Genomic DNA, 24,124 nt, shown 5'->3' on the forward strand with positions numbered 1-24,124 from the left:
ATCCCTAAACTAAAAAACCAGATAATTCAAAAAACCCTAATTTAAAATTTACCTTAATTTCAGAGAAGATGATATGATATTTTAAATCGTAGTTTGACGACGGTGATGATGAGGGTCGCAATACGCGGGCAATCTTTCGCAGAGTCTTCTTTAGCAGCAAATTCCTTATGATGTCTGCCACCCACTTGCTTATCAGACATGGTGACATGCATGTTTGCATTGCTAACATTGGTTGCCGAAGGTGGTGCCGATGGTTCACAAGACCTTGGGTGGTCACGTTTGGGAGAAGACGATGGCGATAGTGGTGTTCAAAGGGTCAGTCTGGACTGTGGGAGAGAGATAATATGAAAAATATTTTTCATATTTTTCTTTAAGAAATCTTAAAGGTATGTTGTTAGGGTAACTACCCGGAAGGTAAAACCCATATTCGGATTCAAAAATCAACAAAATGGTAAAAGCACAGACCGTGAATCGATGAGAAACGTCCATTCTTCAATGTTTGAGTCAGATCTGGGAAAACCCAGAAGTGAAAATACGCAACAAAAACAAAAAATCAGCACATTTTCCGTATGGGTTTTCAACTTCAACCAAAATTCAATCACAAAAGCTAATCAAAACCATAACTTGCACATCATTAAAGATCTATAAACAACCAAATAAGCAGCAAAAGATATAAAAATTCCATCTTGTTCTTTTTACCCAAATGAAATGAGGAAGGGTCTGCATGCACTGAAGTGGGGTGGAGGGCACGAATTGGGGTTTTCTGGGTTGCTCCGGGCTTTGCAGATGAGGAAGGTGGGGTAAAATTGATGGTGGTGGTGCTAGAGGAAGAAGCTTGTTGGTGCGGAAGTGATGGGGGAAGGGGTGGTGATGGGAGAAGGGCGGCTCGGGTAGGGAAGGGGGTAGAGAGAAAGATGAAGAGGAAGGATGTCAGTGAGATTTGTGTGTGTATGCGTGTGTGAGAGATTTGAGAGTGAGGTTTATTGGATACGGTTCGGGCCGGGGATCCATGACTTCAGAAAATTGGATCCGGCCCGCCTCTCTGTTTACTTAGACCCTACCCACCCCGTCTCGTCTTGTTTATAAAATAATATGGACCCGCCCCGGACCCACTCCGAACCGCTAATACCCGCCCCTACCTGCGGGCTCAGGGCCCGTTTGCCCACCCCTAATATCAGCACTTAACAAAAATTTTAACAGATTGTGACGAAAAGACCACATTGATTTGTGATACCTATTTTCAAGGACTACATTGATTGATTTTCAATTTTAGGGACCATCTTGATGATGAGGGTCAATTTTCAGGGACCATTTGTGATCAAAACCCCAATTAAAGTCAAATTTAGCCAAATGTTAGGTACATATATATAGTAAGTCCTCAAGCTCTTTGGTGGACTCCAACACGTGCATTCTATTTTTTTTTAGTACATTGATATTTTTACGGAAGGGAGAGTTCGGTGAAGCTACATAATGGGCAGCCTAATTTGGTATCGAATTCGTCATCCACGAGATTCAAACCAAAGACCTCTCAATTTTAGTGAAGATGAATATCATCAGACCATAGTAATGAGTAACAACACATGCATTCTAAACTGAGATGGACATATTTAGCCTTGCACAGTTGGAGATAGAAAACTTTAACCTACATTATTTTGTAAATTATTAATTTTGAAGGACCACGTTTAGCCTTCATGAGAGGAGATGACCTAAGAAGGAGAATAAATTGGTATCAAACTTATTATTTATGATATTCAAATCTTAAACCTCTTACTTAGAAATAAAAAGAAATACTCCTGCAACTATGCTGCAAATATACAAAATGTGAAGAATTGGTCCTTGAATATTTACTATAGTTTCGATTTCGTCCTTGAATATGACAAAATGTGGAGAATTGGTCGTTTCATCATAACTTTGTTAGATCTTCCGTTATTTCTCCTACGTGGTGGCATCAAAATTTAAAATAAAATAATAGTTTTATTATAAAACTAGTATCTGAAAATAAATTAAAAAAAAAAAAAAAAAAGCTTGAAAAGAAAAAATCGTACCCAGACCTCTCTCCTCTCTCTCTCACCGCCTCCCATCCCTCCCACCAAATGCTTGCGACTTCACCACCGTTTCTCTCTCTCTCAGATTTTAAATAATCAACATATTTTACTTTCAAAAAGAGCTAAGGGGTGGTGTGGATGCGAGATAGGTTGGAGATAGGGGGTTGGGCGGGTTGTTGGAGGTAGGGGTTTGGGGTGGATGGCGGGAGGTTGGGGGCTGGGGACCTGGGGTGGTTGCGGATTGCTGGAGGTAAAACTTGTTTAATTGTTTTTTTCTTCTTTTAATTATCTCTTTTCTTTGTTTAATTTTTCTTATAACATTTCAGAATTTGTATAAAAAAAAAATAGATTTTGCCAGAAAAGTTAACAAATAGACCAATGCTATATGTACTATAAAATTTAAAAATTAAAACTAACGAATTTTTAATTAAAAAACGAAATTAATTTCATAATAAAAATATAGGAATCAATTTTATAGTTTCCTCAATAAATTTATGGGTAAATTACATAGTAGTCCTTTATGTTTGAGGTTTATTGCAACCTCATACAACATCTTTAAAACATTTCACTTTCATACCTCAAGTACTATTTTATTTCAATATAATACATCCGTTACATTTTCCATTCATTGATCCGTTAAGTGCTGACGTGACTGCCACATTTGTGCTGATGTGGCTACCACGTGGCAACCCCCACCCACTCCCTCCCTCGCAACCCCCACCCACTCCCTCCCTCGCAACCCCCACCCATCTTCCCCCCACCCACTCCCTCCCTCGCAACCCCCACCCCCGACGCACTCCCTTCTTCTTTCTCCAGCTACCCCTCTCTCTGCATCTCCATCCTTCCACTTTGCATCTCCACCTTCCATGGAAACACCTTCACATCCCTCCCAGATCCAAACTCCACAATCCCTCTAGCATTTAGCACCATGAAATTTCTTTTTTCTTAACAAATCCCACACACCCAATTTCTCACTCTCACCCCCCTTGAAAACTCGTTAGCATCGATGGTGCAGTTTGAATGATGTACAACTCAATTGGTCGCCATGGCAGAGATGCTGAGAGACGAAGGATTTTGGGTTTTGGATTGAATCTGAGGTTGCAGGAGTTGGGCATTAATGGCATCTCGCTGGATCTAAGTGTTAAGGGAAGAAAATTTCGAGATGGGTTTGTGATGGTTCAAGATGGATTTCGAGACGGATTTTCGAAATGGGTCATTACTGGAGAAGTGACATGGCGGGGGGATCCTTACCGGAGAGAGGGAGGTACCGGAGGGGGAGTTGGAGATGGGAGGCGAGGAGGAGGCGATGGGGTCGAGCAAGGCGAAGAACTTGACTTGTCGGACCTTGGGGTCGCTGACTGTGCGGGACGGCCGGCGAGGGTCCATTTGGGAATTTGTGGGTGTGGGTTAAGGGTTTTGGGGTGCAGAGAGAAAAGTTGGGGGGTTTGGATCGTTGGATTTGATCGGCGAGGGGATGGAGAAGACGGGAAGCAAAAAAGAAATGCAGAGCGCGTGAAAAAGAAGTGGGGTGGGTTCTTGGATGGGAGGGGGTGAAGAGAGGTTTCTGGGTTTGCTTTTGGGGGTGAAGGGTTGCGAGTTATAGTTTTTTATTTTTATTTTTTTGATATGATTCAGTTTTTTTTTAAATTAATTTTTTTTACCACGTGGCACACATGTGGCAGCCACGTGGTACAAATGTGGCAACCACGTCAGCTCTTAACGGATCAATGGATGAAAAATGTAACGGAGGTACTATATTGAAATAAAATAGCATGAAAGGTATGAAAGTGAAATGTTTTAAAGATATTGTATGAGGTTGTAATAGACTTCAAACCTGAATGACTACTATGTAATTTACCCTAAATTTATTTAAGGGTTTTTATCACAAATAATTTCTGAAATTGACCAACCACATTAAGATGGTCTCTGAAATTGAAGATCAATCAATGTAGTTTCTGAAAATGAATGTTGCAAATTAATGTGGTCATTTCGTAAAAAATTTTGTTATATAGTGATGTAGCACATAACTGGGCATTTATCACTTGAAATTAAAAATATTAAAATATTAAAAAACTATTTTTATTTTTGTATAATCGAAAACTTTAAAAAAAATAAAAGAAAAGATGAATAGACATCTTCTTCCCCTCCCCAATTAAAACCTTCATTGCCTTTTAAAGCTTTCAGGATTTCAGAAATCCTTCACACTTTGGATAGATTTTGCTACTAGAGTCCACCACATGATGAACCCCCAATTTGGTTGGTTGGTTAAACAGTTAACATCAGCATCGCCTTTTCTTGGGCTTCAGCTCCGGTGGCTTCCATTCCTTCGCCACAACCATCGCCTTCTCTTCCTCATCGGAACTCGCTGACAACTCACCATCCTCAACCATGTTTGTCCCACCCAGACTCAATCCCGACTCGCCGTCGCTGAACTCGATCCGTGGCGCAGTCGAATGCCAGACCCAACTCAAAACCGAGTTTTTCCATTTTTAATTTTTTAAGTTTTTAATTATATAAAAATATTTTTTTAATTATTTACATACTTTTAGTTTCACATGGTAATGTTTAATTAGATTTGTGGGACCCATTTATGTGTCACGTCAGCCCGTAACAGAATTTTTTACGAAATTATCACATTGATTTGCGACATCTATTTTCAGAGACTACATTGATTGGTTTTTAATTTTATAAACCATCTTAATGAAGTATGTCAATTTTAAAGATCATTTATTACAAAAACCCTTTATTTAATTTTATATTGAAATACTAAAATATGATAAAATGTACTCGAATAGTTTAGTAGATAGGGTGGTGTTATTTAGATACTTATTATTTTATTTTTATACATACTCTTCTTAATTTCTAATCAGAAAATTGAATTAATAAAAAAATATCAATGAAAAATAATTTAACAAAAATGTACAAAAATACAGAATGAACGTGGAAATAGCACTATACCCTAGTAGATATTGGATAAAATATATTATGGGTTTAAAATTGAAAAAATATATGTGGTTTCGAGCCATACGGGCCCGGGAATGACCGACTGTTGCAGTGCCTCTGGCCAATCCCAACTCGACAACGTTTTTGACGAAACCACTCTGGTTTTCCAACCCCACCCATTTCACTCTTACAGCGGTTTTGAAATATCCTATAAATATATCATACAAATACAACAGAGAAATTTTTTTTTTTGTCAAAATATACAACAGAGAATTGAGTCACTCATATATAGACAGAGAAGGAGAGAGACCAGACCCCTACCTTAGAGAGAGAGAGAGAGCAGAAGCCATCTGTGTGTCAACTGGTTCTTTCTCTCCCATTTTTCTTGGTTTCTTGGTGGGATTTCTGGTTTCTCTAAACTAAGAGATCAGTTCAGCAGGAACAACCGTATATATATTACTAGGATTATTAATTATTTATTTATAATAATAAATAATTGTTAGAGAGATTATGGGGAGGGGAAGGGTGCAGCTGAAGAGAATTGAGAACAAGATCAACAGGCAGGTGACCTTCTCAAAGAGAAGGTCGGGGCTGATGAAGAAAGCTCATGAGATTTCTGTGCTTTGTGATGCTGAGGTTGCTTTGATTATCTTCTCCACCAAGGGCAAGCTCTTTGAGTACTCCAATGATTCCTGGTATAATATGCACCCTCTCAACTACTCTTTCTTTCAACTACCATAGATTTTTTTTTTTTCCAAAGAAACCTCGGCTGTACGATTGAGTTCAACGTTCTTCTTGATTATATATCTTTTTACTTTTTGGTTTTTTAGGGCGTGCTATATATTTCAGTTAAATTATTTGCGTTACATTTATTTCATGCAGTGCTGTTGATGATAACCTTCCGGTTTATGGTGTTGAATTTTCCGAAGTATAATGATAATTTTGTGTCATTATTTTCTTGCTCCACAATTGTGAATTAATTTTTAAATAATATTTAAAGTTTCTTGAGTTTCTTTTGTGGGGATTTTCTCTCTCTTTTAATTTCATGCAAATACCAGCTGTTCGTTGTGTACCAGTGTACCATTGAAAGAAAACGATGTCTGTGAGAGGGAGAGGGAGAGTGAATATATATTCCTCCGGGTCTATGATAAGGTACGATAAACCTGTTCATCCATATAAAACAAAAACGGAAAGAAAAACACTTTTCGTTATGATAACATGTGGTGTCTTTTCGCTAATCTGCTTGGGGAGAAAGGGGATTATCTAGATAGGTTACTGTAAAAGAGGCTAAGCGAGGAGATTAATTAATATGGTTTGGATCCTTAATTCCAAGTATCTCCTAGTTAGATTTTGAAACGTAGACCAACTGGAATATCCTACATTTTCTTTCTTCTTTCAGTGAATATATATATATATATATATATATATATATATAGAGAGAGAGAGAGAGAGAGAGAGAGAGAGAGAGAGAGGTTTGTGTGTGTGTTATAATTAATATATATATAATTAGTAATTAATGAATTGTTGTCTGAGATTAGAGTATAAATTACACTCGCTAGCAAGGTTTTGTGTGTGTTATTTGGTTTGTAAGTGGCATTACTTACTTAACAATTTGTTTCTACCTTAGCTCGGATATCTTATAAGCAAATAGTACATCAAATCAGCATGAAGCAGCTTATTAAGAACCCATACCTAAAACTATTTCAAAAAGCTAGACCATAAGACCTATTTCTTCTTTAATTATTATTATTGGTTGGTTGTCTCCCAGGCGATTCCTTTAGTTGAAAATTAATTGATTTTCCATAAGCTTATCCCTGGAAGGATGTATGGATTGAGATTGTAGTGTACGAAACAAAAAAATTTTAACTATGAAACATATCCCCTTTATGTGTGATACATGGGGTGTTTGATGAGTGTGTTTCTTCTAATTAAAGTTTAGCATGCATATGATTCAATATCCGGTGGATAGGGTATTGTGTTTCCATCCATGCGTCTCAGGTTCGAAACTAATAATCATATGCCACTTGTTATGATTGTATTGATCGGTTAGTTGTAAAGGAGTGAGTTGGTAAAAGGTCGTATTGTAATTGTAGAGTGTCGGGTTGCTGTTTAACATATTGTATGACTCATTGATCCTTATCCTGTAATAAGCAATACAATTGAAATCCTCTTTCTCTCTCTTGTCCCGCTCATCTCTTTCTTCTTCCTTCACCTACTGTTAATAGAAACTCCCCCCTCTCCTAAATTATTGTAATAGTTTCGTACCCTCCCCTCCTCTTAATAATAATTAAAAATTAATAATTGAAAAAGGGTTGAACATGCATGGATGAGGGGGTTTGGAGGGCTTAATTTGTCTGTGATTTCCATGAAGAGCTAGTTTCCTATGTTTTGTAGAAATATTTCCTTTGTTTTATTAATTATCACTTAATCATGGTATTTTGAGAAAGCTAACCGAAGTACAAATATGGTTTACAAATGAGTATTATATGATTAGCTTGAAAAATTTCTAATTTATTCAGTTTATAATTGGCCATAAATAAATAGGAGCTTATAATGTGCGTAGAAATCACTTTCCAAAAATATAACGTATGCATAAGATTCTTACAGCGCTTTTGGTTGCTAGAGTTCAAACTTGTCCAGTTGTCAAGTCATACGTATTTGTCCAACGTTCAATCCGGGTTAAGCAATTATATTTGCATTTGTTCAACTTCTTTCTATGTCACAATTCCTCACTGTCCAGGTTATATAGATGTCGAATTTAAATTCGTTGGTTTTGTCCAGTCAACTCTCATATCTTTTCCCACCACAACACTAACACTTGCAAATAGCAGCATATATAGCAAAAATCAACAACAATGTCAGTTAGGTGATAATGTTTTAGCTCAACTTTCTGTATGTAAGCTAAAGAAGTTTCTACGCCACACACGATCGATAATATATAATGTTACATGTTTCCTCCTTAAATTCATTTTTTCAGCATTTTCATGCTTGTTATTTAATATAAGAACACAATATTTGTATTAAGTTCATAGTTTTTATATGCATGAAATGAAGGTCTGTCTTATATACTATGACTACTTACTGGTAGATAATTTCCTACATTTTTCGTATTAACAGCATGGAAAGGATCCTGGAAAGGTACGAAAGATACTCATATACAGAGAGGCAGCTTCTTGCAAATGATAATGAATCCACTGTAAGCCACCACACCCTCCTCTCTATCATTTATTGAAAGGCAAATAATTTTAGATGAAACTTTTTTTCATCTTCTTTTCTTGTTTCAAGCTATACAAAGCTAACTTGAGTTCTGACCAAATATGGCTTCCTGCCTGGCTTTCTTTCTTATCTGAAAGCCAAAAGAATCACCATGAATTTGTCATCCATTGCCTTGTTGGTGTTAGCTTCCTCTAGAGGAATCAGTTTCCTAGCCTACGGACTGTACGATAACCATTTCGTTTGCAGCTTTTATTTTTCACATTTTCTTGATAGCAAGAGAAGGAATGTAATGGAGGAATGTGGAATGAAAGGACGGTGGAAAGGAGGGAGAAATGAAGGAGACCGTAGGAAACAAAAACTAGAAACGAAAACCTACTAAAAATTGTTGAGTTTTTAGTTTCCATTTTGTCTATTTGAACCCATGAACATTTATGTTCCACTTCCTTCCCACCACCCTTCCTCCACCTTTGCTCATTCCTCTTTTCTCCCTTGTATTCCCCCTCTATTCCTCACAAAAAGTAAAAAATTAAAACTAAAAGCAAAATGGTTATCAAACATGTCCTTCCCTAGCATTACGCATTACTTTTATTGCGTTTTTTATTTGAAACAGTTCATTCATATATGCCATATTTTTATTCTTGTTTTACAGGGAAGCTGGACTCTGGAACATGCAAAGCTCAAGGCTAGGGTGGAGGTTTTACAAAGAAATCAAAGGTATACCAAGTGGATCAATTTAAGTACAAAATATCCCTCTTTATTTCCGTTATAATTAATAATTAAAGATCAAGTAATCAGTACTAAATATACTACTTTCACTGATCTTGGTTGGTTTGCAGACACTATATGGGAGAAGATCTCCAATCCTTAAGTCTCAAAGAGCTTCAAAATTTAGAGCAACAGCTTGATTCTGCACTGAAGCACATAAGGTCAAGAAAGGTAAAACCAGTAATGAACAAATTAACCATCAAGTATTTGGTACATATACACTAGATTAATATTGAATTTTTATTTGTTTTTGTTTTTCATTTTTAATTTAAAGAAATAGGCTAACTAATTGGAGTATGATTTTCATCACACACAGAACCAAGTTATGTACGAATCGATTTCTGAGCTCCAGAAGAAGGTAAGCCTAGAAGGCATTTATATATAGGGAATGAGAACACACCCTTTCTCTAGTGCGCTACACATTATTGTTTAATTTTGCTTGATTTATTCGATGACGAAAATTAAACTGATGTATGTAAGAAGAGAGAAGGGTGTAGTGCGATTATCATTTCACTTTATATATATATATATATATATGCATGGAGTTATGTATGCATGCAAATACATGCATATATAAATCCATATTTCTTTCACAGTAATGGTAGAACATTGTCTGTGTGTGCCTTACATGGCAGGATAAGGCATTGCAGGAGCAAAACAACTTGCTGGCAAAGAAGGTACGTAACAATATATATGTAGTGTGTTTTAAAAATGTTTAAGTTCGTAATTCTCATCGTACTGGCATTGTGTATATTGTGTATTTAACTGAACCATATATAATTAACTAGGTGAAGGAGAAGGAGAACGCAGTAGCTCAACAGGCCCAATTGGAGCATGTGCAGGAGCAGAGGTTGAACTCCTCTTCCTCCCTTCTTCCACGGGCATTGCAGTCCTTGAATTTCGGGTTAGCCTTTCTCCATGTTTAGTTTGGCTTTCATTTTTTTTAAAAATAGAGATGGAGAGAATATATATTGGAAAACGAGGAATGAAAAATAACCGGAAGGTGGTGGAAGGGAGAGAAGAAAAAAATGAAGAATATTATGATTGAAAGGAGGGACGAAGAAGAGAGGAGGAAATATGTTGGGAGTGATGTAGATGAAAAGTTAAGGAATGGTACACAAAAAGAACACTAAAAATTAAAAAAAAAATTTAAAAAGAACTATTTCAAGTTGTTAACACTTTCAAAATGTTTTCATTCATTCTTCTTTATTTTGTTCCCTCCCTCACTCAAGCCTTCTTCATCCCTCATTTCTTCTTTATACTTTCTCCATATCTCAAGCCCAAAAAGTAAAAACTAAAAATAAAAAACCAAAATGGTTATCAAATGGACCCTCAATCTTTTATTTTTTGTTTTCACTTTGTATGTAATTCCTTTCACATTTCTTCCCCCGTCCAATCTTCACTCTTGATTTGGCTTTTTAGCCAAAATAATCCCTAAGATTGACATAACTTCTCACTTTGGTCACTAACAATGAAAATCGACAAAAGTGGTCTTTGAGTTTGTCCATCGTAAATCATATTTGTCTTTTCATGAAAAATCTATCAATATCCTCGTTAAATAGAGGGGTTGATCTAACAAAAATACCCTTAAAATGGTGATCACATGGTCGTTCACGTGGCAATTTAACGAGGATTATATTGACAGATTTTTCGGAATGACAAAAATAATTTACGGTAAACAAACTCAAAAAAACTTCTATCGATTTTCATTGTCAAGAACTAAAGCTAAGAATTATGTCAGTCTCATAGATCATTTTGGCAAAAAAATCTCTCGATATTCGATATTTTGTTCTCCCACATTTTTTTTCTTCCTTATATAACATAATATTGAAAACTAAAACTAAAAAAAATAGTTATAATACAAGTTAAATTAATTCATAAACGTGTGAATATATATTATATTGCAGCAGCGGGTCCAATTACCAGGCCATTAGATCAAGTGAAGGAATACCAGGAGATAATCAGCAGTATGGAGATGAAACCCCAACTCCACATAGACCTAACATGCTGCTGCCCGCTTGGATGCTCCGCCACCTTAATGAATAGAAGAATTCATCACCATGAAATAATATTATCTCCAAAGGGAATAATATTATGTGACATCAATTAATCAAGTAAACATATTATACTTATATATATATATATATCTATATATCTATACCAAGAAATTAATTGGTAATGTGCATGATGAAAACCCTAGACTCGATCTAGCTCCAAATGTGTATCGTATGTTGGAATTCATTAATATATCTTAAGGGCTTGTTTGGTATTGTTGTGCTTTAAAAAAAATTTTTAAAAAAAAACTGTTTTTACTATGTTATGAAAATAAACTGCTGTGAAATAAAGTAGTAAAGTGTTTGGTAATTTATAATTGTAAAGTGCTTGTAGCAAAAGAAAAAAAAACACAATGTTAGTGTTTAGTAAGTTTGTATGTAAAACATTTGTGGATGTGTAAAGTGATAAAAAAAATACTAGATGTATTATTAATTTAATTGTTTGGCAAATAAAGATCAATTATTAATTTTTTTTTTGAAAACAATTAATAATTTTTATATCTTAATTTGAACCTATCACAAATACTAAGTAGTATGACAAATTATATTGAAATATTTCAAACTGAAGAGCTAGGATTCATTAGCACAACATTGTTGAGGCACTTGAATTACCATCAACCAAATGATACATACGTCAAATAGAATAAAAATCTAAATATTATTCAATATAAAAGTAGTCTAATTAGATGCATTTATCAAACTGTATGGCTATGCTATTTCTCAATGCTTCTATCTCATATGATCCTTGAGCATGATAATCATGGTATTCTTCATCATCATCACTAGCGCTAATAGTGATCATGTTCAGAATGCCTCTTTATGTAGTTATGAAAAGTCATTGTAGCAATGACAATCTTACTTGCTTATTGAATGAATAGTTAGGCATATCCCTTAAAATTGTCCATATTTTCTTCCATACCCGAAATGTCTATTCAAGGACGCTCATCAGCGAAGTATGCATGTGCTTGAATACCTCTTTATGACTTGTTGGTTGGGCACCCCTACAAAAGTTCAGGAGATGCTATCTTTCACCTTATATAGTCCAAAATATCGTCTCATTTATGGGTACCCCGCATCTACCAAATAATAATTTCTTGTCAAATGGAAAATTTGTTTTCAAATGTAATAACTACACAAAAGTGAGTATGAAAAATATTAATAAAAAGTATGAAGATTCCAGACAAATAATTACAGTAAGAAGTTTACCACTTGGAGGTTTTGGAAATTTAAATTTAGATTCCGTAACACCGAAAGAAAAACCCTTGTATCCAAATTTAAAAACCCAACAAGAAAACCTAACAAAGAAAGAATGAAATAAACTGAAATTTTTAGAGAAGAGAAGGAAGCTTACCAGAGGAAAGATACGAGCTAGGAGATGAGAGAGATCAGAGCTGGGAGGAAGGGCGTGAAAAATTTCAGATCGGGTCTGCCTATGCAATAGCGTACGATGTAGAAAAAAGGGGGGGGGGGGGGGGTAGGATAACCATTTTGAAAAATTTAATTAAGTGGTACTATTCACTCAAGTTTTGGGATAAAAAAAAAAGGAAAAGGATCATTGCCGGATCATTTTCCTAGGGATCCCACAATCGTATCCATTCATCATACATCGTGCGGTTAGTTTTCGTTACGTACTATTTATATTTGAATTTTAAATTTTAAATTGTAAATGATTTATGACCACACGATGTATGATGAATGGATACGATTGCAAAATCCCTAAGATCCACAGGTAAAGATCCGGCGAAGATCCTTTTCCGAAAAGAAAAAAAAAACCGTTTTTCAAAGCTACCTCTTACTCGTTCAGCTTTTTGAACTTCTTTTCACCCTCAATTGTGTAAAAAAAAAAGGTTTTAATATGGTTACCAAACGATAAAAATACCCCGGCTTTTTTAATACCCGCTTCTAAAAAATTTAAGCAATATCAAACTAGAACTTAATAGCCCATAAACTATGTAAAGTGTGGCCTACATCTTGTAATTAGTACATTTTACTTTCAAGGTACTATCTTTCAAATTAACTTGGGAATTAGACAAGTGCTGTTGATATATACTACAATATATTGGACACGTATGTACGTGTATGTTCCCTTTACTTGATATATGTGGATTTGGTATTCTGCTTAATTCTCCTGTTTCTTCTACGTGCATACACTGTGGTTTTTGGTAGCTCTTGTGATCGAGCTGAATCTTGCAATATGAAGGTTGACAATATTAACGTCACATATGCGAGTTAAGCCAATCAATCAACGTGTATATTGTACTTATCTTCTTATATTTGAATTCGGATCTCTTTCATGCTAATTAGTGATATATACTGCAGCACTTTGGAGTAGTTTAGTCTAGGATATTATAACTCTGTATAGATGTCTTTTTTCTTTGGTCGGATCGAGTAGATGGGGTACATGTCCAGCTTATATCAACCTCAATGTTCTACTGCCAAAAGTGTTGAATTCCCTGTGATTAGCTATGGGCTAACTAACTAAATGCTAAAGTACTAAAAACCAAACCCACATTTGAAAACAATTTAAATTTAAACATATAACATTGTAGAGTAGTCGGCCCTTATCATTTTGGTGGTACATGCAAATACAATGGGTGCGTTCCTCCATTATCAGTTTCCTCCTCTCACGATCCTTACGGTAAAACATAACAACTTTTATAGTACAGATACACTGCTACCGTAGGTTCATAGCCCAAGATGCCATGGAATCCAAGGGAGATGTGGAGAAGGATTCTGATTAAAGAAGTGTCTTGCGTACGAAAAGAGGAGCCCAAGTGCAACTCTACAACTATAAATTTGAAGCCTAATGCTATTACATAAACTTAGCTAGCTAATTACTCTTCATTGCATTTTTCTTTCTTTCGTATAGAGAAGAATTGAACTTAAAACTAATATATACGAGATAAGAAATAAATATTTTTACCAAGAAGAGTGAGATTCTTCATAAATTCTCTGACACAATAGTTTATAATATTAATACAGAAATTAACATTAAATTGTTAAATGAAAAGTCCGATTTCCTAAACATTCTCTATCTTTACCAATCTAAACTAGTAGTGTGAATGATGAGAGACAGTTGAGACTTGTGATTAATAAATAAATATATTATATATATTCCTAATACAAACAAATTCATCATAAAGTCTGCCACGTCTGCTTTGCACTTGGCCATAGCGGTTTATTTATCTTCTAGAATATATTACAAATTAATCATGCGGTTGACATTTATGTCCCAATGATCTGTGCTTTCTGTTGGCTAGTAATGTATTGCTGATATATTAATCATCCCACACGGCCGGATGCTTAATTAGCCAATACATTTGGCAGACTGGCCGGCGACATTCTTCTAATTAATTTGGCTCGCAAACTCTCTCACTCTCTCCCAATCCCATATAGTTAACTTACACGATCGAATTATTGCCTCAACAACCAACCATTTGCCTTGTTTAATTGGTGGAATGAACCTTATTTTACATCTAAGCAAATTGGAATGAACCTCCCTATATAAGTACATTCTTTCTTAAAAAAGGATTGGCTAGTGGCTTCTCCACGGTAATTCACCATTTTAGGAGGCCGGAAAGACCCAGAGGCATTTCAGCATTTCCCTAAGCACCATCGTGTGATTCACCAGCGTCAGAAATTAAATCCAAGAATATACGTGTCAAATATAAACCTAAAATTCGTCCTCAATAATGTTATATACAAAAACACATCAACTCAATTGAAGAAGTTCTTCATCTATCTACTTGTCAAATTGAATTTTTTTCCTAAACTATTGAATTTTAAGTGTTTTCCTCTAAGAGAAATGTTATCAAAAGCCTATATATATATATATATATATGAAAAAGCCGTTGTAATTTGATTTGATTTATTTAGTTCGAATAGGCAAGGTGTAAGAGAGTTAATGTTGTTGTAACATGTTCAAATTTTTTATGATGATGTTATCCATACACTCATTTTTACATTCCACACACTATCTACTAATTTATGTCATTTAATCTTTTTTAATTTATTCGATCTAACAGTAAAAAATTGAGAAAAATATGTGTGGATAGCACTACCCTTATATAACATCAATTAGAAACATCATAATATTACACCGTTTGCCTACAAATTGTTCAATTTTATATGTTTTTATTTCTTTCTTGAAAATTTGTGTTTTACCATCCCTTTTGGCCTAGCTAGATGGGTGCCTTATTAATCCGAGAGACTATGATGTGCTTAATTTGATTTAAATTTCATTAGAGGCAATGATGCATCTTTAAACTCCTCCACTTATTCTCTCGCCATATAACTAATCATGTTAATGTAAAAGTATATATAGTTACAAGCATACTCTATTAAATTTGGATTTATATGTATCTAGTAATTTAGGTGATGGGAACTATTCAAAAGTATAATATCATATGATTCCATTTTTTGGGAAATTAGTCAAACTCTCAACAACTGGTTTGCTTCTAGGGTGGGATGTATGGGAACAAATAACTATATATGAAATGAAGCCGTCAGATTAATTCATGGCAAGCACGTCACAAATAAACAAAATAAGGAATAAATGCCCTTGAAAAAACAAAAGGTTCCAAGTCTAGGCCTTATTATTTGTATATATATGTACATGTACAGCCAGCCATTTTTCCAACCAGCAAAACCAATATTGTCAACGAAAAATGAGCAGGAAATATGCAAGGTTGTGTGGTGCCCGGCCGACTGTTTGTCTTCCAATCCATCCACTGTCTCTCCGGTCGAAACACACGTCTAGACGGCGTTCCGGTTCTGTCAAAGCTACTACTGATCATAACAGCACAGAGTTTTTGAACAATATCAGCAGCAGCGGGGATGATGACTTGAGTAGTACTGCAGAAGATGTGAAAAGTGGGAACAAGATTATGGTTGTTGTGGATTCAAGCCTTGAAGCTAAGGGAGCTCTCGAATGGGCACTATCCCACACTGTCCAATCCCAGGATACCATTGTTCTTCTTCATGTAGCTAATCCCTCCAAACAACAAGGTCAGAAAATAGTTAATTATCAGATTAATCTCATTGTTTTTAATTATCTTGTTTCATTAATGTTAATTATCTTGTTGCATTAATCTTCTTGCAGACTCAAATGGGAAGACTAATTTGAAGGCTTTTGAACTGCTTCACTCTATTAAAAATGTTTGTCAAAGAAAACGGCCTGGGGTAAGTTTAATTAACAAATTCTTTGTTTTCCCCAAATTTGTTTCTGCATAACAGCAAAACTAGTAATGAATATGTTTAGTGATAGAATGTAAGTATCTGATCCTGAATCAGATAACAATGATCGAGAAACCCTAAGATCATTTAAACTTTCATACAAGGCTTTCATTTTCCCGACGTCGTGAGATTTTACTCTCATGTGCATAACCATTCAATCTAGAAGCACTCGATCTCCATTATAAAAGTCTTGAGTTCAAATTTTGGGGCGGACAATCATTTATCGACAAAAAGAAAGACGTTTGGTTCATCATCGACTTCTGTCAATGAAGATCAATCATAGAGATGCCAACTATATATATGTATACAAATAAAGATCTCTACTGACCATTGAAAATTGAAATAGGTGAATGTGGAGGTAGCATTGCTTGAAGGGAAAGAGAAGGGCCCAATAATAGTGGATGAAGCAAGGAGACAAAGAGTGTCCCTACTTGTTCTTGGCCAAAAAAGAAAGTGGTCGAACTGGTGGCAGCTTATCAAGAGGTGGACGAGGAGCAGATCATCGGGGGAGGTTTTTGTGGAATACTGCATTCAAAATGCTGCATGCATGACGATTGCAGTGAGGAGAAAGAGCAAGAAATTGGGAGGTTACTTGATCACCACCAAGCTTCACAAGAATTTCTGGCTTCTGGCTTGATTGAAATATGATCACATGGTTCTTAGTTACGTTTAAGAAGTCATTCATTTTTCTACGGAAAATCAGAGTCTGACGCATATACAAAACTATTTCACTGAAATCCGAAGAAATATGTTTTTGCATACATGTCAAATTCTGATTAGAAATGATTTCAGCACACCTCTTTTCTCCCCTTGCATACCTCTATCTATTTGTGGTATTTGAATGTAATAAGTCAAACAAGAATCGAAAATAAAAAATCAACAGGTGTGCAGAAGAAGAAAAAAGGCGTGCGCAAATCATTTCTCGACTTTGGTTGTTATCTTCAATGAAGAATGACGACTTGTAAAAAAGCCAAGTATTTTCCAACCATACAAGACGTGGTTGTTGGGACTACAAAAATGCTAGTAGAAATTGGATGTCAACGAAAAGTACCCCTTATACAAGAAGTTTAAGGAATCTTGTTGAGTTTGCATTGTAGTTGTCGAGTCAAAGCTTGGTGGTTGACACAAACTGCATAGCAGCTTCCAAGTTCCATCTCTGAAGGTTTAATCTCCTTCCTATTACACATGCTCAAGCCAAAAATCAAATCCAAAACTCAGTGCAACTTTTAAGATAAAGAGTTTTTCTTCTCAATCAAGTTACTTCAAATACTAAGGCGGGCGAAATCGTGTTCCCCATACAATTTGCATACAAATTGGGATTGATTGTGGCTTTTGAATGAAAGAAAAGAAAAATCCTTTGACAGTTTGATATCTTCTCTGTATTCCCCATCTTCTCAGCAGCGAAAAACGAGTTCCGAGCTCTGAAATAGAAAAGCTAATGAAACTGAAGAAGAATGATTTTCCTGTGTAAATGTGGTACCTATCCGTTAAATTGCAATCTGATACAAATAATCGAATATAATTTATTCAACTGTATAGAGGGAGGACTATGATTTTCCTTAGGCATTCCAGGAAACAGCAGTGGCAATCGATCAACAAATATTCTTACCTTGTCCTGTTATTTTCCTCTTTGCCTCTTTCTACTTGAATTCTGAATCGATCTCTGTAAGCATGAATCAATTGACGAGGTATATACAGATCTCATGTCTGAAAGTTCACTTGAAAACTCCCGGTCGTGGCTCAAAAGAATAACCATGTATATGTCCTATGCCCAGGCTTTCACTCGAAAACTCTTTCATGTGGCTCAAAAGAATAACCCTGTCTATGTGTCATGTCCAGACTTTCACTTCAAAACTCTTTGCTGTGGCTCAAAGGACAAACCACGTTTATATGCAATTCGCTGCAGCTGATCATATCCTGCAAGTACCCCAGCTCCAGCGACCCCTAGAAGCATATTTGCAGTAACTCCTCGAAACAGTGCTGTGAAACCCTCAAGGTAAACAATCTCCCGAAATGCATGCAAGGCGTTACGATACTTTGACGGTTGTCCTGATGTTAGCATCATTCTCCGCCGAACAGTATCAAATGGATAGGCGCAGACCCCAGAGACTGTTGTTACACTCCAGCCAAGCAAAAAACTAGCTAAAAAATTCCCCTGAAAAAATTCAAATGATATAAACTGAGGCTGAGGATCATTCGAGAAGGGGAGCACATTAGCAGTTTGAACCAAGAATGATTACACAAATTCAAATCCCAAAGTACACATGCATGCGAATACACTCGCTTTGAATTGTTCAGATAATACTGAGATGCTTACCTCCAAAGGACCAACCAAAACAACAGGCTTCATGGTGTCATAAATCCCAAAGTACATTCCTCGATACATCGTAATTCCAATGATCGAAGCCCCAAATCCTCGATAGAGCCCAACTATTCCATCGCTTGATAAGGTTTTACTGTAAACATCTAGAATCCCACTGAACTGGCGTTGACCACTAACTGCAGACCCCCTCCCATCGGTGCCTAGCCGCGTACGTGCATAGTCCAGATGATATAGAAATAATGAAGTAGTTGCTCCAGCAGCACTTCCTGAAGCCACATTTCCAGCAAACCACTTTATGTATCCATCTTTCTCTTTTGAGCAGCCAAAGATGCTTTTGAAGTAACCTCTAAATGCAAAGTTGAAGGCCTACAAGCATTCCAAATTATGTTCGGCGAGGACTGTCAAAACATGACATTCATTGGATTTAACATAGCATACCAAAAGTTTGTGAAGTTTCAAGCAAAAATGTTGAATGATCAACTGTCCACTATCTTATGAGATGCCAAGTGATGGAATTAAGAAAAGTGGGTGGAGATCTCTACGATTAAGATGGTAAAAAAAAAAAAGTGTACTAAGCTAGTGGACTTTCCATCCAACACTGGTTGTGAACTGAAAACCCAGAGTATATATTTACAAGATAAATCTAAGGTCTATGAAAGCACACATGGCAAACCTTTGATAAGATAGAGAATCCAAATACGGTTTGAAATTCACCGAGCATTCCGGTTATTATATCTTCTCAAACTGACCGATATCTGAACCAACCAACCAATGCAAAGAAAGAAATCGACTAAGGGGAAAACGTCTTGAAAATTTAACACACATCGTGAAATTGCTTGCTTTGATAGAAAACTAAACAAATGCATTAATCACCGAATGGTTTCACTGAAAAAATCCAAATACACCGATCTAATCATTCAATAGTTTCAGGGTGGGAGAGTGAAGCAGATGAAGTACCTGAGTAGGAAAATATCGAATAACATTGGCCTGGTTGCCTCGCCAAAACGACAACACGCCTTCCTCTCTAAACACCCTTGTAAAGCAATCACCAACACCCTTATAAGGTCTCTTAATCTGCCCTCTTTTTATCATCTCTCCCTGATTCTGCAGGAGAAGCTTCACTCTCTCAATGGGTGCTGCTGCACTCTTTGACACCAAGGCTGCCATTCCCCCCATCACAAAATCCAGAGAAAACTTCTCTGACTTTGTTGCCATTGCCAACCCCCTTCTCTCTCCTCCCTCCCTCCCTCCCTCCCTCCTTCCCACCTTCCCTCTCTCTTTCTAGACCTGAACACTCCAATCAAAAGTAGAAATGAACCAACAAAACCAGAAATACAATCAAATGGGTGAAAGATTAAGTCTTTTTAGAAATCCAACAACAACCCAATGAAGAAAAAAGCATTTAATTTCATATAAATTTCCAAAAAAAAAAAAACTAACAATTTCCAATCATTTTTCCATTTCAGTCAAGAAAAAGCATGAAACTTTCTATCCCAAAATCTGCTGGGAATATTATAAACCAAAAATTAGAGATGGGGTTTTACGTACCTTGAAGATTTTTGGAGAGAAATTGAAAGGAGAGAGACGGTGGAGTTGATGGGTGGCCGTGGCGGGCTTTTCACTTTTAGCGCCGGATAACGGGTCGCTCTCCCACCACCCGAAATTACAAAAGCGGCTTTTTTCAGAAGTAAAATTTGGAAATTCGATGGAATCGCAGTTCGCCGTCGATTCGATCGGTTGACCAATCGGACTCTGGCTTCGAGGCGAGTTCTGGATCGTTGGATTTATAAAAAATAAAAAAACTGAAATAATTAAAAAAAAAAAGAGAATTTTTATTAATATTCTTAAATTCTCATTTTACACTTTAAATTTTCTATATTTAAAAATAAAAATATATAGAATGAGATTTTTAGAATGTTAATAATATTTTTCAAGAAAAAAAAAAAACAGATTAAGCTGCGTTTGGTATGCCTGTTAATGCTTGGAGGTTCAAACGTAAGAAAAACGCAGTTTTGTCAAACACGACCTTAACAAAAATTGGCAACATCTTGAGCTGCTACCACCACGATTGAGTTACCATCCAGCTCAGAATTGATATATGAAAAGTCAATATTACCCTTAATGTTCTTTGTGCTATAGACTATTTACTAATAATAAGGCTTAATTTTAGCTACGTTTGCCGAAACTCAATTTTGACTCCAAAGTTGTTCTTCAACTTCTTCTTCACCATCAAACCCAACTCAATTGAATCTAAATGGGTACCAGCTGAGCCCTATTCATTCTAATCTTCTCCAAAGTGATAAAATTAGACGGTGAGTTTTCTTTCTCGTCTAATCTTATACCATCGATATGCCTTTAACTCAATTTAAAAAAATTATCCATTCAAATCCAATTGTTACATTAAACTCACAATCTTAAAATACAGGATAAGTTGTATCCGCTTGTCAGTCCTGAAACTGATTACCATGAAAAATGTTTCCAGAGACCCTGTTGTCTTTACAGTTCCACTAATCCGAAAGATTTTTATAAAGAAGTGAGTTAATATTGATGGTCTTTGTTGAACAGAGAGTGAATGGGTGGCAGGTTACTTTGATCTCACGCGAACCTATACTTCGGCTACAAATAAGGGTGCAGGGCAAGAAGGGGGCTCCTAGCTCAACTTGTCTTGTTCACGAATGAATCGGAAATAAATGAAGGAGGCCACCTTAAGCACACCTTGTGTCGTCAATCTTGTCTCATCCCATTGGGGATTTGGTATCCATCGACCAACTTCCTTGGTTCGTGCCGACATTGTAACTTAGAAGTCAGCTCTAATGGAGTTCAAGCTTGTTTTCAATCTTTTCAAGAAGTGCATCTTAAGAACTCGGAGGCCGACTCTATGTTAAAAGTCCAAGCTTGTTTCCAAGCCCACACTTCCTAGTGACAAGCCTTTTGCCTGCATGGGCTCGTAATCGTGGACTATGATACCATGTTGAAAATGGGCTCGTAATCGTGGACTATGATACCATGTTGAAATTTTTTTAATTGACGGGCTCGTGGGGGTCCCACTCTAACGACATCGATACTGTCTCCAACTTTACCACTTACCCAATCTGTCAGGTGTTGGGTTTTACCACAACAAGCCTCAGCATTAGTTAGAATGGGGTAATTCTATTTAAAGTCATTGCTTTTCTTTACCGCCACCGATGTGGGATTCCAACATATTGCCCCACTTTTCGAACCCCTCGAATCTAGTCTTTTGGATTTGGTTAGCGAGGTATGTCAATGACTGTATATTTCATCTAGCATGTACGATAGTACCATTACTATTGAGTTTGTTTAGTATGGACCAGCCAATAACGTCATGAAGTCTAGCCCAAGATTTCTGGGCGGTGTATCCTTAGTCATTGGATCCTTGGCTAAGGATCGGTCTAATCACTTTAGTCACGATCTATGTTGCATATAGATCGGTTTATTCTAGAATTTTCAATTTTGATTACTTTCTCTGCTTTGTTAAAAAAAGTCTCGAATACTTCATACCTCACACCACCATGATGTCAATTTTAATCACAGGGGTGAATCACATTTTGCACCTAATAACTCATCGTTGAATTTGTATTGCAGGGGCTACTAAGCCAAGAAAAATTCGACTATTCCAACTTGCCCATATGCGGATGAGCTGGAGAAACTTGTACAAGAAAATGGGTGCTTTGATGTAATGGTTTTGGAGACACAACCTCAGATGCCTAGCGTTTTGCGTACAGCACAAGAATGCAGAGCTTGCTTTGACACCCATACAGTATTTCCATTGCAAGTGCAGAAATATTGTAAAATACTCTACTTGGCTGGATTCCCATAAACCATAAACTTGCAGTGCTAGAATCGCTACACAAAACTAATTAGTGATCTAATTTTTTTTTACCTGTTTTGTTAATAAAATGGTATTGTTAGTTTTTTGTTTATAAAAATTGACATCGTTGTTTGTGTAAACCCGTTAAGTTGATATTTTATTCTTTCATTCGTTCTTGTTTATTTATTCCTCTCTTTCTCACCACCCTTCTTAGACCATCTCCAACCATGGGCTAAAAGCCAAATTACCCCTCCCCAAACACTCTCCAACCCATGCTAAAATTTTAGGCTAAATGCCAAATGCTATTTCTGGGCCAAATACCCCCCCCAGCTTTCCCCTCGGGCTAAATGCGAAATGTTTATCGGAATTTAAATTTTTTTAGATTAAAATGTTCATAAAATTAATTTACAATAATCTACATATTTATTTTTTTTTTAAATTGATTTAAGAAAAAAATTTAGGCTAATTTCATTCTTTAATAATTCCGGGCTAAAATTTTAGGGTAGAAGGGTTGGAGCAGAAAAGATGTTTCTGGGCTAAAAGCTAAATTTTCCGGGCTAAAAAATTTGGCTTTTAGCCCAAGGGTTGGAGATGGTCTTAAGAGCTCTTCTTTTTCTTTATACTTTCTTTATATCTCGAGTACAAAACTAAAAGCTAAAAACAAAATAATTATCGAACAATCAGATCCTAAAAAAGCACCTCATGCCTTCACCTTCTAATTAAAGTGACCAGTCCGAGTGTGGTGACTTTTTTTTCTTTCTAAATCTTGCTATGTAAACTTAACTTTGGCAATCGATCGGTGGAAAGTGCGAACTCATATGCCATATTCCACATGATAGAGTGTGCTTTTGTAGGCACGTACATATATACTTGTGGTCGGGTTACAATATATAACACGGTTCGTTCTTCTGTAAATTATGCAAGAAGGTATACCCACTGATAACTACATTTCTCAGTTAATTTTCTCCCTTGTGTATCTGTCACATGTGATTTGTAGTCAGAAGGCAGATGGCATGTCCCTCTTCCACTTAAACAATCAATGTTTTCCAGTAGTTAGTCTAAATCTCAGATACTAATTTGACAATAACAGATGGAAGAAAATTGAAATCCTAACTAGCAACAGAAGCGCATCGGATCTCCTAAAAGTGACGAGAAGTCCAAATCTAGTGACTTTGCTCTAATCTGTTTTCTAGTTAAGTTAATAGTTAAAGTTAAGGTTTGCTTGTCGGTGGAGACTCCATATCTGACACTTGAGATGCAATAACTGGTTGTTAGAGATGAAGAAATCGGGATTGCACTATAAAACTAATTAATAATTTGGGGGAGTAGTTTAATTTTTTATAAGCTTTTGTAAGGTTTCTCTTTTTACAGATGTGAGACTTCTTTACCTTCGCATCCTCACACGCTCTCACATGTGACAAATTTTCAAGTTAAACATATGAACACAAATGAATTGGGGCTCTTGAAACACATGTGGTCATTGGGTTAGGTGACTTGGAGCACGTGTGGTCATTGAGGCTAAACACGTGGACACAAATGAATTGGATGACTTGGAGCACATGCGGTCATTGAGTTGGGTGACTTGGAGCAAGTGTGGTCATTGAGTTTCACATGTGGGCCAACCTGCCCAGATAAAAAAGTTAAGGTTCTACCATAAAATCAATCGGCAATGTAGGGAGTAGTCCAATTACTTATAAGCACATGTGAGGCCCCT

General features: G+C 36.2%; 3 protein-coding genes across 10 annotated transcripts; 2 read left to right on the forward strand and 1 right to left on the reverse strand.

Annotated features, from left to right (window-relative positions):
• Positions 1-5,225: 5,225 nt before the first annotated feature.
• On the forward strand, positions 5,226-11,238 carry MADS2 (truncated transcription factor CAULIFLOWER A-like). 6 transcript variants are annotated; one of them, XM_008395034.4, is made up of 8 exons: positions 5,226-5,683; positions 8,106-8,184; positions 8,854-8,918; positions 9,041-9,140; positions 9,286-9,327; positions 9,605-9,646; positions 9,758-9,873; positions 10,877-11,238. In XM_008395034.4, the coding sequence occupies exons 1-8, from the start codon at positions 5,499-5,501 to the stop codon at positions 11,013-11,015; spliced, it is 768 nt and encodes a 255-aa protein (XP_008393256.1). In that variant the 5' UTR covers positions 5,226-5,498; the 3' UTR covers positions 11,016-11,238.
• A 4,361-nt stretch (positions 11,239-15,599) lies between these two features.
• LOC103455571 (uncharacterized) lies at positions 15,600-17,017 on the forward strand. The gene is made up of 3 exons (XM_029092877.2): positions 15,600-16,030; positions 16,125-16,204; positions 16,605-17,017. The coding sequence occupies exons 1-3, from the start codon at positions 15,691-15,693 to the stop codon at positions 16,893-16,895; spliced, it is 711 nt and encodes a 236-aa protein (XP_028948710.1). The 5' UTR covers positions 15,600-15,690; the 3' UTR covers positions 16,896-17,017.
• A 360-nt stretch (positions 17,018-17,377) lies between these two features.
• Positions 17,378-20,341, reverse strand: LOC103424568 (ADP,ATP carrier protein ER-ANT1-like). 3 transcript variants are annotated; one of them, XR_011575381.1, is made up of 5 exons: positions 20,130-20,341; positions 19,539-19,868; positions 18,576-18,947; positions 17,868-18,413; positions 17,378-17,679 (listed from the first exon to the last, which is right to left on the reverse strand). XR_011575381.1 is itself a non-coding variant. In XM_008362660.4 (4 exons), exons 2-4 carry the CDS (start codon positions 19,794-19,796, stop codon positions 18,102-18,104), a joined length of 942 nt encoding a protein of 313 aa, XP_008360882.3. In that variant the 5' UTR covers positions 19,797-19,868; positions 20,130-20,341; the 3' UTR covers positions 17,378-18,101. The 3 variants fall into 3 exon arrangements, 1 of the variants encoding a protein (XP_008360882.3); XR_011575380.1 differs by having other exon boundaries at positions 17,378-17,721; XM_008362660.4 differs by having other exon boundaries at positions 17,378-18,413.
• Between the last annotated feature and the right edge of the window lie 3,783 nt (positions 20,342-24,124).

This window comes from Malus domestica, chromosome 14 (assembly GCF_042453785.1).
Source record: "Malus domestica chromosome 14, GDT2T_hap1".
NCBI classification, from domain to species: domain Eukaryota; kingdom Viridiplantae; phylum Streptophyta; class Magnoliopsida; order Rosales; family Rosaceae; genus Malus; species Malus domestica.

Coding starts and splice junctions, on each gene's coding strand:
- MADS2 (XM_008395034.4), top strand. CDS start 5,499: ATGGGGAGGGGAAGGGTGCAGCTGAAGAGAATTGAGAACAAGATCAAC. Junction 9,141..9,285: donor AGCACATAAGGTCAAGAAAG/GTAAAACCAGTA, acceptor CATCACACACAG/AACCAAGTTATGTACGAATC. Junction 9,874..10,876: donor TTGCAGTCCTTGAATTTCGG/GTTAGCCTTTCT, acceptor ATTATATTGCAG/CAGCGGGTCCAATTACCAGG.
- LOC103455571 (XM_029092877.2), top strand. CDS start 15,691: ATGAGCAGGAAATATGCAAGGTTGTGTGGTGCCCGGCCGACTGTTTGT. Junction 16,031..16,124: donor TAATCCCTCCAAACAACAAG/GTCAGAAAATAG, acceptor ATCTTCTTGCAG/ACTCAAATGGGAAGACTAAT. Junction 16,205..16,604: donor GTCAAAGAAAACGGCCTGGG/GTAAGTTTAATT, acceptor AAATTGAAATAG/GTGAATGTGGAGGTAGCATT.
- LOC103424568 (XM_008362660.4), bottom strand. CDS start 19,796: ATGGCAACAAAGTCAGAGAAGTTTTCTCTGGATTTTGTGATGGGGGGA. Junction 18,948..19,538: donor TTCGATATTTTCCTACTCAG/GTACTTCATCTG, acceptor GAATGCTTGTAG/GCCTTCAACTTTGCATTTAG. Junction 18,414..18,575: donor TTTTGGTTGGTCCTTTGGAG/GTAAGCATCTCA, acceptor GAATTTTTTCAG/GGGAATTTTTTAGCTAGTTT.